Source organism: Prinia subflava, chromosome Z (assembly GCF_021018805.1).
Source record: "Prinia subflava isolate CZ2003 ecotype Zambia chromosome Z, Cam_Psub_1.2, whole genome shotgun sequence".
NCBI classification, from domain to species: domain Eukaryota; kingdom Metazoa; phylum Chordata; class Aves; order Passeriformes; family Cisticolidae; genus Prinia; species Prinia subflava.
Genome location: NC_086283.1, coordinates 34,359,645 through 34,372,783, shown reverse-complemented (window position 1 = coordinate 34,372,783; position 13,139 = coordinate 34,359,645). Strand labels below are relative to the sequence as shown.

At 37.3% G+C, this 13,139-nt stretch overlaps 1 protein-coding gene across 1 annotated transcript in view; it reads right to left on the bottom strand.

Annotated features, from left to right (window-relative positions):
* TMC1 (transmembrane channel like 1) overlaps window positions 1–13,139 on the bottom strand; it is a 56,761-nt gene that overhangs the window by 23,258 nt on the left and 20,364 nt on the right. The window contains exons 5-7 of the mRNA XM_063423538.1: window positions 6,264–6,354; window positions 5,412–5,493; window positions 2,657–2,763 (exon numbers count right to left, since the gene is read on the bottom strand). Coding sequence (XP_063279608.1) covers window positions 2,657–2,763; window positions 5,412–5,493; window positions 6,264–6,354 — 280 coding nt within the window. The remainder of the gene's footprint in view (window positions 1–2,656; window positions 2,764–5,411; window positions 5,494–6,263; window positions 6,355–13,139) is intronic.

Below are 13,139 nucleotides of genomic sequence, written 5' to 3'. Positions count from 1 at the left end.
GCTTAGCATATGCATTCAGTGGTGTGTTCTAAATTTATAGTTCAGCTAGTATCAATGGATTGCCAAAGTGTGCCTCTTACATTCAAAGGTAACACAGAAGTCCATCCATGTTTCTCTAAAGAATGGTGTTTATCTTATAAAAACCAAAATATTCATTTTTCTTTCATTAAGGATTTTATTGGGATATTTTAAATTAAACGTATGGGAAGATGCTAAGGAATCAGTTTTTGGATTCTGGCAGTTCCCCTGCTGCTGTCAAGATGCTTGTTCAGAGACAGTACATCTCCTCTTGGGTTCCTTTCCAGGCTCGCTCTGAAAACTATTGGATGTTTATCCTGTTTTGACTTCTAAGGAAGATCAGAGAATGACAGAATATGCTGTGTTGAAAGGGACCCACAAAGATTATCAAGTCTAACTCCTGGCCATGCAAAAGATCATCCCCAAGATTCACAGCATGTGCCTGAAAGTATTGTCCAAAACTTCTTAAATGCTGTGAGACTTGGAGTTGTGACCTCTCCTCTGGGGAGAAACATCCTCTGGGTGAAGAACCTTTTTCTGATATCCAACCTAAGGAGACACAACCTGACACAACTTCAGGCCATTCCCTTAGGCCCTGTCACTGGTCACCACAGAGAAGAGATCAGTGCCTGCCTCTCCTCTTCCCCTCATTAGGAAGTTGTAGATTATGATATCTCTCCTCAATCTCTTATTCTTTAGGCTGAGCACACCAAGTGACCTCAGCTGCTTCTCATATGCCTTCCCCTCAATGCCCTTTATGATTCTTTGGATACTCTCTAACAGCTTACTGTCTGTTTTATATTGTGACACCTAAAACTGCATAGGGAGAGGTTTCCACAGCTCAGAGCAGAGCAGGACAATCCCCTCCCTTGCCTGGCTGGTGATGCTGCCCCTGATGCCCCCCAGGACACACTTGGCCCCCATGGCTGCCAGGGCTCTGCTGCCTCGTGTTCAACTTGACACTGACCAGGACCCCCAGGTCCCTTTCCATGGCACTGCTTTCCAGCATCTCGTTCTCCAGTTTGTGTGTACAGCCAGGATTGCCATTCCCAGGTGCAGAATCTGGCACTTTCCCTTGCTGAACTTCATATGGTTGGTGACTGCTCAGTATTCTAATTTGCTGAGATCTCCCTGCAGGGCCTCCCTGCCTTCAAGGGAGTGAACAGCTCCTCCCAGTTTTGGATCATCTGTGAACTTGCTTAGCATCCCTTCCACTCCTGAGTTCAAGTCATTTATGAAGATGTTGAAGAGCAGAGGGCCAAGGATGGAGCCCTGTGGAACCACAGTGGAGACAGGTCAGCAGTCTGATGTCACCCCATTCACTGCAACCCTTTGTGCCTGACCCATGAGCCAGTTGCTCACCCATCCCATGATGCATTTATCCAGCAGATTTGATCCATAAGGATACTGGGAGAGATGCTATTGAAAGCTTAAATGAAGTCCAAAAAGAGTACATCAGCTGGCTTCCCTTGATCAGCTGGCTGGGTTACTTTGTCATAAAAGAATCACAGGTTTGACTAGCCAGACTTTCATCTTATGAAGCCATGGTGGCAGTGAATGTATGCATTGTTCTTCAGGGGTTTTCCAATACCTCACAGAAAAATCTTCCCCTTAACTTTACCAGGCACTGAATGGAGACTGAGAAGCCTGTAATTTCCAGGATTATTCTTCTTTCCCTTCTTGACAATAGGAACAACACTTCCCAATCAGGTAGGACCTCTCCTAATTCCCCAGACCACGCAAAAATCATTGAGAGATATTTTAGCAATGACATCAGATGATGAACCCCATCAAACCCTATAGATTTGTAGGGATCTAGCTGGAGGCTAGAATGCTATTGAAATGCCGGGCTGGAAAGCTGTTGGAAATTCCTACCTGACTCTTTCTTATCTGCTTACTACAAAATGAGAAAGATAAGAGGAATACGGGATATTGAAATCAGGGAGATGGCACAATAATTTTAATTCCATAAAACCCCTGCTTTTAGAAGGGCAATATAGTGGTTCAAAGAAACTTAGGAAGTATTGTATTTCATAGAAGTTGTTATATATCATGTCTGAGTCCAATATCTGACCTAAGCACCACTCTTAAGAGCGATGTTGCACAGTGCAAAATATGAGAGGTCTGCCGTGACTTTATAGCACTGTCACACCTTATTAGCATGTGAGTATTGCATCTGAAAGAATCCTCTGAGCCCCGGGATGCATCTTTCTATTGCAATGCACATTTAGTCGAGATAGTCCTCCTCACTTTTTCTTAGTCTCAGTTCCTCTATTTTGTTATGCACAGAACCACCAGAAACAAATAAACAAAAATCAAACAAAAAACCCCAAACAAACCCACCCTGCCAGAAAACAAAAAAACCACACACCTATGTCATCCCAGACTTCACAAGCCATTTCAGAAGACAACCCAAAATATATTTTACATTTTCCTGTCATGTCTAATTCAAAACTTCTCTCTGTAGAGACAACTGCCCACAAAAGGAACCCATCTTTACAGGCTTAGTACAGTCTAATACTTGCAAAAGGAACATAAAGAGACTAAAAACTTGTTTAAATCTCCCATCCCATGAAATCTCACTGCAAAGACAGAAATCCACACAGCAATGCTCAAAGATAATTTAGAAGATTCCCACCTCAGGCACCATCACAAGACCAAAGGTCAGTCCAAAAAGAATCATGTTTATTCCATACATCCAACGCAAGAATATGAAATAAGATGCTACTGATGAGCCAAAGTGACCTGTGAAAACATGAGATGTGATGAAAAGGCAGATAAGTTAGGTCTTTGATGTTATTTTATCTAAGGATGCACAAAATTTATATAAAATAAATAAAAGTGTCAGGAGACACTTTTACACATTTGATTGATTTTAATTTTTATTAATTTACAATTTTAAATAATTCTAAATTTAATTAATTTTAATTTTTTTCTTTATTACCATAATTCTATTTTTTTTCCATATTGCATGCTGGTATGTCTTGAGCTGGCTGAGAAACAGAAACAAAAATATAAAATTGTTAGTTAAATGGAGTATTTAGGGTCATATAACAGCTGTGATACTTGCTATTATTAAGTAATCTCTAGAAGTATGTCTCAATTATTTTTATACGTTTTTCTGTTTGATGTGGACTTTGAGCATTGTGGTCATGCTAAGCCAGAACCTGCCCAGGTTTAATAGGAAGCAGCCCAGAATTAGCCAATGTAGAAACTCTTTCCAAGACAATAAAACACTGGTCTGTGTTTGTGCTGTTATAAGGGTGCTCACCAGATTTTCTCACAAGAGATGAAAAACATTATCTGCAAGCGTTCCTTCTCCTTTCTTTCTCCTACTTTCCTATTTATGTGCTCCATCTGTAGCCAGGTTTGCAGCCAGTCCCGTCTCTAGGTTAAGGATTTGACCTCACACACTCCAACCCCTGACCAAGACCTGTGCACAGATCAGAGGCTGCAGGGGAAGCACTGAGAGCCAAGGGTCTGACCTGACCCTTGCTCTGCAAGTCAGAGCAAACAAAAACAAAATCTCAAATTCAACCCCAGCTTGCTTCAGCACAGTTCTGCTGACTAGAGGAGAGCTGTCAGTTAGAGAAGTACCAGATTTCAGTTCTATTGCTGTTCACTTGCAGGGGAAAAATGACCTTTCAATAGGTTTTTCACACACTAGTTTGGAAGCCTGGAGCACACTAATAGCAAATGAAAAGTGCCTTATCAGAGAGACTTGTTTATACTGTTATTTCCAAACTCTTTTGTAGATATGTAGCTCATTCTTTCAGTCTGTAATATGAAGTTAATATATGTTGTGTTATTTGGGATGCATATATTTGTATTTTACTGTAAGAGCTCAATCAGTAGAAAATTTAATACACTTAACCAGGTATAATACCAAAGTATAAGAAGAGACCAACTAAGAGACGTTTATCACAGCTGTGCAAAGGGAGGAACAAGCCATTCTGTCAAGGATTTCAGCATTTTGAATCTGCTTTATTCACCATTCAGAATTAAACCATCATTTTGAAATTTTGTGCAAAGTGGCTAATCCTAACAGTGACCGACATACTGGGAAGTCTGGGAAGAGCTATAAATGAAGAGACTTTGAGTTAGTCTGTCTGGTTGTGAGATGTAAATTACCCAGTTTTAATCAAACTACAGCCTTTGGGGGATGCTATGGACTCAAAAAATACAATGCAGGAAATTATGAATATTTCTGATTTCAGGTTACTTTTGTAGACCTCTACATGCCCCGTTATTTCTTTTTCTCAAATCCTTATACCCCTGTTGTATTGGGAATATCTTCATTTCATGCACTGAGTTATAGTTCTTGTATCAGTTATCCTAATGAAACCTCTGCTACGCATCCATCAGGAGCATATGCAGTGAGGCAGATAATACTGAACATCTATCTTGTAAGGAAAATCATCTTTTGCACAGATAATACTGAATATCTGTTCTGTAAGGAAAAGAAGATCTATTTCCTAAATCTTAAATACTTTACACATTTGTCAACTTCTCTTTTAAACATCAAAGCCCCAGCATCAGGTTCACCTACTGCCAACGTGAGGATGCAGCACAGCAGATCTTGATGCCCTTTGTTCTGAAGCAGGTCTCCCTGTGCCAGAGGGGACTAGCCTCTTGAAGAAGGCTGCCTATCTGAGATAGCCCAGTGCTTCAAGCTCTCACTTGATCTTTCTAGATACCTGGCAGACTGGAATAGTCAGACTCAACTGAGAAAGGCTCTTTATGTTGTAGAGGGAAGCATTTGTTGTAAAGGGAATCTAAGTGGCAGACCTGTGCTCAGGTTTCCATGCACTTCAGTCAAATCTCCTTCAAATAAAGGGCTGTAGTTTAAATTCAGTGCTGGAACTTCAACACAAAACTGACTTGTGACAGACCATTACTCTGAAATATACCCATAGAACTACCTACACTGCATCATTTGTGTTTGGGACATCCAAGACAAACACTGTTCTCTCTGTGTTTTATTATGGGGCTGACAGTGAAAACAATACAACTTACATGAAGCTCAAGATAATGAAAAAGTGGCAGAAAAAATTGCAGTATAACCTATATAGTATAATCTGTATAAAATAAATACAGACAAAATAAAATGAAAGTGAATAAAATGGATGGCTAAATCCCAATTACACATATCTAGGATAAATTTCAACACTGACTATTTTACTACTACCTGTGTGATGACAATTTCTATCTGTAAAGTGATATTCTCCGAGGAAAACTTTCAACTAGTTATATTACCAAGCTCAACAAATAATAATGAAAAAATAAATACTCATTGATTTTAAACTATGCATTGAATACAAACACGTATTCTAAAGAAATTTATCTCTTTGGCAGACATCAGAAATATGATACTAGATCCTAATCTTACTTACTTTCAATCTCCTTAATTTTCATTTCCCAGGGTATGCAGGCTGTCTTAAAATTTTCAAAATCTCTTTGAAATTTCATCCATTTCTGAAAAGAGTCACAAAAAAGAAGAAACAAAAACCACAAAATCATCTCAGTGCCCAGATGCTCAGTTCGTTCTTGAGCGAATGCAACCCCTTAACCATTCACAAAATCCATTGGCAAAGTCCACAAAGTAATTGTTTCTGAAGAACATTCTCCTTCTGTTTGTTTTAATATGTCTTCCACTCGTTTTGTGTGAAGTTCCTATTTCTACCACAAGAAGAATTATTAGCTAACCACTTCTTTCATATCAATTTTCTTTTTTTATCTTTTTCTTTTTCTTTTTCTTTTTCTTTTTCTTTTTCTTTTTCTTTTTCTTTTTCTTTTTCTTTTTCTTTTTCTTTTTCTTTTTCTTTTTCTTTTTCTTTTTCTTTTTCTTTTTCTTTTTCTTTTTCTTTTTCTTTTTCTTTTTCTTTTTCTTTTTCTTTTTCTTTTTCTTTTTCTTTTTCTTTTTCTATCTTTTACAGAGGGCTGTCTCAAGGGAAAGACTTAACTTTGGAATCAGTCCACGCAAATACCCAACCTACACCAAGAGAAATTAACTTTCACAAGATATTGAACCCTTGCAAATTCCTGTAAAGCTGCTGATTTTTGTTTTGATAAAAAGTTTCAAAAATTGAACCACAAACTTTCATTATAAATATTTTCGTGCAAGAACAGTGAAAATAAAAGTTTAAAATCCATAGAAAGACGGGGCACACTACTGTGGAAGATGAATACCCACGGCAATAATCTCCAGAAGGCTTTACAGGAACTTAGTGAAACAATCAATTTACCTTCATCATCATCACTTTGTATGCATAGAATTTTTTTCCTTTTCCTTTTCCAAGAGCACCTTCAAACTTTTCAACAAAAAGCTGTGCTTCCCTAGAAAATAAGGGCAAAAGAGGGATATAGATTATGTTATGGTAAAATTTATAGTCTCTATCATATTAATGTAAATTTTTTATTCCTTATAAAGCTTTGTAAACTCTTGTTCCCTTAGTAATGTTAGGAAAGGAAAGCTCTGAGGTTTTGCATTTTGAAGAAGATTATATATTTAATGTGTACATAGTGCAAAAATAAAAGAAACTTCAGTCACCTGATATAATACCAATATATTTGGAGCTCTGAGAACTGCCTATGTCCAGTTAAGGTTACCAAATATGTTTAGTCACAGTAAGTCAGTAAACTGACTTTTGCAGTTCAGCTGCTGCCCATTTATGTGATGCACAAACAGTTATTCCGACAGTTATCTCGACAGAAGAAAGAAGGATCTTCGTGGGACGCTACAGATTCTTGGTGGTGAACAATTTTCTTGCTTTCTGTAATCCTTTGCTTTTTCCTACTCTTCTAACTTCTTCCTCACTCTCTTCTTTGATAGCAAATTAAAGTGAATTATCATTTTGATTACCAGTGTTTGATCTCATTTGTGCCTTAGTCTTGTTCTGGATACATTCAAACCTCCCTGCTCTGCACTGGCATCTTAGGACATATTTCCAGGTTGGGACAGACATGTGTACACTAGAGCTTTGGTTCCCTTGTGCCCACCCTTTTCAATTCTACATTTAATCTAACTCTTCTAAATTTTTGCATACATCTCCTCTAGCTGTACCATTCCCAGAGTCATTTCTTTGAAATGTAGCTTCACTGGTCCCCAAAAGGCTAAAATTTTTCCAATAGAGATATATAAGTAAAATAATATAAAGTTGAAAGGAAGGCTTTTAAAACTCTTTATAAAATGCATAAAGATCATGGATCAAAACAATAAAGAGATGAGATCAAGTGCATACTAATGTTTCCTCCATTTCATCCAATTTCCAAAGTCCATAATGGACTTTCCATTATGTCTCTCCTAAGAAAATGTGCTCTAAAGGCTAAAAGTCCTAAACTACTGGAAAACAGACTAAGGATTTTTAACTGACGGTGTATACACAATGCTGTAAAGTGTTTTGTTGCCACACTGGACAACTTCAAAGCACTCTATATTATAATGTTTATTATTATTATATTGCATTGCATTGCACAAAGCACCTGGGAAAAAGTAGATTATATTGAGAAAATACTAATTGTGATGTATATTGATTATGATGAGCATTTCTTTCCTTCTTTCCAGAGATGTGGCAGATAAGTTTAAAAAGTGATCTTAATTATCATGCTTATATTTTCTGCTCATATGTTTTATACAAGGAAGGAAAAAGATAGTCTTAAACTGCAAAACCTGGCACTGCTAATGATAGTATAGCAGTGTAGTTGAGAAAAGGAGAACTAAAATTACATGACAAGATGGCCATTAGCCATGTCATAACTTTTTTAATTTAATGGTTTAAAATCTCAACATCTATGGACATAATGTTTTTAGTGTGTGTTTTTAGTAATTGCAAATGCTTAGGGTGATTTTCAGTCTGAAGCTCTATCACGACCTTTACAATTCAGACACCCACTGCAAAAATTGTTTTAGCTTGCAGTACCAAGGATCCAAATAAGTGCACATAAGTGCAAAATAAAGTTACTGAATTTAATTTTCAGTCATTGAGAGCTTTCCTTATTTGAGAGCCCTCTGAGCATTTTCTCCTCCAAATGCTCTCACCAAAACACAGCTGGTGAAGGGCCAGTGTAAGCTCACCTGACCTTCTCAAGACTTCTGCACACCTTTTCCCAACATTTGAAATTAGGAATGTTAATTTAATCATTTTTTTTTCTCTCTATAGCACAAGGAAAGTAAATATTCAGATTAGAAAAGATAAAAATACCAAGTCACCCCCACAGCCACAGAGCCCACGTATTCATTACCTCAAAAGTGCTCCTTGAGGATCAAGTCATATCCTTTTAAGGGTGTAGTTCTTTTATTTCCAATCCTGTGATTCTGGATCACATTTGTATTCTGGATTTTTAAGTCTGATCTTTCTGTATTTAGCTAACTTTCACACTGACTGGGGATTCTTTATTTTCCAAGCCACTCTGAGTGATGCAGAGATTTTACAGCACACTGCTCACATATAATTTTTCATTTTGATTCTCAGAAAAAATCTACAATTAGATTTCAGCCCTCCCAAGTAAGTCTGAGAAAACAGATTGATGCAGCTTCAGGAAACTTGTGTCCAAGGGTTGGCTTTAAACCCAAGCCTCAGAATCCAAAGTCTTGCTGCTCTGTCAACAGATATAAGGGAGTCCTGACAGCAGATGGCAGCTTCCTCCTAAATTCAGCAGTCAGTGCTGGAACAGTGCCATAAAAGCAGGCAGACTCAATAAACTGCATACCTATCAATCTCCCAGGTCGGCGTACTATATTCTACTACCATTTCTATCACTAGGTAACTCAGATTTGCTTATGAAAATTTCCTGAAATCAAAATATATAGAGTAGAAAATTTGTGTTTCTAGTCACTAATTGTGTTACATTGCAAAATATGAAATTTTCAAATTTTAAGTTTATTTTTTTTCAGAGTGAAGTGATAAGTTAGAAATTTAAAGACATAATATAAAAATAGCAATAATTACATTAAAAAAATCCTTGATGGCATATATAAGTTCATTTTGCATCTGTAAGTGAAACACTCAAGCTCTCCACAAACTTGTTCTGATATAAAATAGAATTAAACCAAAACAGGATGGAATTTTCCATTACCAAATTCCTAAAAATTATTTATCTTAAACATCTTTTTGACTTGTTTTAAATTAATTTTTTAAGATTTTTTACTAAAACTAGTTTTTGTTATCCTCATCTGCCACCTGGACCTCCATCAAGCATCTTTCAAGTGTTATCAGTATTTAAGCTTTTTCTCCAGGACAAATCAAAAAATTGCTTTCTGAATGTGTTGATCTGGACCTACAGATTTTATGCTGCTGATGCTCCTGAATGCTTCCCTGGATTCTGCTTTACCAGTGGCTGAAATTTCCTCTGTCCTTGTACCCCTTCTTCCCTAAACATTTTATAAACTACTTTCACTGGCTTTCATTCTCTTTCCCTGCACTGGACTAAGTTCATCATTGTATCACAAACACCCATTTCTTACTGAGTGGTTATATGTGCACTCAACTGACTTTCACAATAAAGACTGAACCAAAAAGACTGTTGGATACATATGTGCAGAATATTTATGAAGTTATTTTCATGTTTCGTCAAAGAAGCATGAAGCAATTCCTTTCACTGTCTTAATAAGTTGCTTTCCCATACTTAAAAGTTTATTGTATAAATGATGAAAGAAATCATCTAAGTCCAAATGGTGGACTTGCAGTATTATTTTGATTTTCATTTACATTAAATTTTACTTTGGTCTAATAACAATGCACTTTATTATTTTTTTTTTAATTATTAGAATTGCTGGCATTAATGCATTGACCATTAATGCATAGTGACCATGACAAGATGTTTCAAACACGCATTAAAAATTGTGGCAATAATGTTTCCAATCTTGTGATCACAAGTCATCACATAGTTAATAATCACTATATAATTAATAAAAGATCAGCACATGTTATATGCCCAAAAGAGTGGTGGTGAATAGAGTTAAATCCATCTGTCATCTAGTAGCATTGGCGTCCCCCAGGCTCAGTACTGAGGACAGTCCTGCTTTTTTTGATGATCTGGAGGAGGGGATAAAGGATACCCTCAGTCAATTTGCCTCCTCAGAGGTTGTAGGAAGACAGAATCAGTATCTTCTTTCAGATATAAGTGATAGGACAAGAAGAAATAGTCTCAGTCTGTTCTAGCAGAAGTTTAGGTTGGATATTACAAAAAATATCTTCACCAAAAGGTTGTCAAGCATTGGAACAGGTTGTCCAGGGAAGTGGTTGAATCACCATCCCTGGACATTTCAAAAACGTGTGTAAATATGGTGTTGAGGGACTTGGACTAGAGATGGACTTGACAGTGCTTGACAGTGGACAGTCCAGTGTTAATGACTGGACTCGATGATCATAAGGTTCTTTTCCAATCTAAATTGGTTTTTATTATCATTATGCAATTAAAAGTAAATATTTTTTTTAAAATATTACTTTGTGAAAGAATAGTGGAAGTATCCTTTCATGGTTGGAATAAAGGAAATTGAGTTACTTTTGATGTTCTACAGGCATATCTTACATTTTGGTAATTTTACTAACAACATTCTAAATAATATTTTCATATTGGTTGTGATGCTGGAGCCATCGAACAGCATATGTATTCATTCTCTTCTCAGCTTTCCTTCCCACACCAGCTCTGCAGCAGATTAGTCCACTGAGTAATTACTCCACTGACTACTTACTTCTGACCTCTGTGGTTTGTAAGTTACTTAAACCTCCTGGCCTTAAAAGTTCAGCATCAACTTGGCACTATTCCGTCAGGAACCAGGCTTGTCATGTCCTTTCCATATCTGTGACACAGGTTCTTGTTAAGTATCGTTTAACAGCTTACTAAATTAAAGTCTCTACCTTGATGTCTAAACTATCTAAATGAAAGATCTCTATTTGTACAACTCTGGGGACTTGTGTCAAACTTTGTCTTTCCTTCATTTCTTTTGTGCTATAAATAAAATGTGGTAACAAGAAGAATGCGCAAGTCTTAGAAACACTTTAGAAACCACAACAAAAAACCAAAAGTACATATTCATGCCCACTTGGAAGTAATGAGACTTCACAAACACGAGGATGTGTCAAAAAGAATGCAGACTAACAAAATCAAGCTTTGTAATCACTGGTATCATGTGTTAGAGGTAAATTATCTGTATCACAAGATACGCCAAAGTGTACCCCACTAGCTAACTGTGAATTTAAAGAAGGTTTAGAGAAAGCTTACTAATTGAATTACAGATGCTAGAACTAATAAATGTTTCAGGGGGCCAGGCATTATTGTCCCAGAGAAGCCTGAGTTAATTATTAATATGAGGTGTGGAGTTACAGCTTCCAAAGTGCTAGGTGTATGGTACCTCAGGCACTTCTGTGCTGGAGAGAGGATGCATTACAGCTCTTAGAGCTTGTTGCTAATGAATACAATTTGAGTAGGTTGATCACATTTTTCAGTAACTGTTCAGGAATGTTTCAGACTCTAAGAACTACAAGCTGAATAAAAAGAAATACTGAACATCCAGGGCTTTTGTAAGTCTTACAAGATTGGCTGAAAACAGACTTCAAAACAAATATAGTCAGGCACCTGAAAAGCTCGCCTGAAAAGCAGTTCAGTAATAATAGCGGGCAAATTATAGTGTTATTTAATACCCACCTGGCCTCCAAGACAACCAGCCTGGCCTCCAGGACTGTCAGTATGTCACAGTAAGAGAGATGAAAGACTGATTGATGGGAGTACAAAGACTGCAACAAAGGATGAGAAATTTCCACCATCTCACACGTGCACCTTATACATCTTTAGGTTTGTATGCTTGTAAAATATCTTATTTCAATTCATTTGTCTTGATGGGCAGTCTAAGTCCTGTAATGAAATTAATTATGCTACAAAAATACTGAAAAATCACCATAATGTATTCTGTCCGTAGCATGTGATCTGCTATGATGGAGTGACCACATCAGTGGAAAAGGGAAGTACATCAACCTGTTAGAGATAGCCCAAAGAAGAACCACCAAGTTGCTCTTAGCATAACTTGGTTAGGAAGATGCAGCCAGCCTCCTATGGGGAAAGCCTGAAAAAAATGGGTTAGCTCAGCCTGGAAATGAAAAAGTTTTAAGGTGACCTAGTTACAGCCTTGCAGTACCTGAAGAAGACCTGCAAGAAATGGGAGGGACTTCTTACTAGAGGATACAGTGACAAGGTGTGGGGGAATGGCTTCCAACTGAGATAGAATAATTTGAATTAGATATTAGGAAGAAATTCTTTACTGTGAAGGTGGTGTAGTGCTGACATAGGTTGTTCAGAGAAGTAGTGGATGCACTGTCCCTGGAAGTGTTTGAGGCCAGGCTGGATAGGGCTCTGAGCAACTTGGTCTAGTGAAAGGTGTCCTTTCCAATGGTAAGAAGGGAATAAATGCATTGGAATAAATTTTATTTTAAGGACCCTTCCAACCCAAACCATTCTATAATTTTAAGTGAAGAACAGATTCTGCACTGCTCTGATTTTCCTAGGGGAAAAAGAAGTTCTCACATTTCTTTAGAGAACACATAACTCTAGAGTACACAGCTGGTACGTCTCTGGATTCTTGTGCTCAATTCTCCAATTTTATGGTAACATAATAACCATTGGTGTTGGATATAAACTACCACTTACTAATGGACTTTTTGTTTTACAGCACAAAATTTTGTCTATCTGAAGTTCTATGAGCAGGGGAAGGGAAGGGAGATGAGTATACCAGATGCAAACACATTTAAACACATTAAATGAACAGCATTTAAACCCTTCCCTTTTCTTCATATTGGTGCAAAACTCAGGAAGAAAAATGCACAAACCGGGATGCAGTTCCCAAATTCTGACCCTCAGACTTAGACTGGGATAGATTTCCCTGAAGGTTTTCCAGTTTGCAACACCTGAAATTCTGGCTCAATAGTTTTATTTCTTTTGTACCTTGTTCAAAAGGTACAAAATCATAGAATCATAGAATGGTCAAGATTGGGAGAGACCTTTAAGAGACCTTACAGGAAACCATCAAGCCAGCACTAAAAATCCACTAACCCAGCAACAAAGCCACTAAACCACATTACTGAATACGAGATTGCGATGCCTCTTGAATAGTTCCAGGGATGGTGACT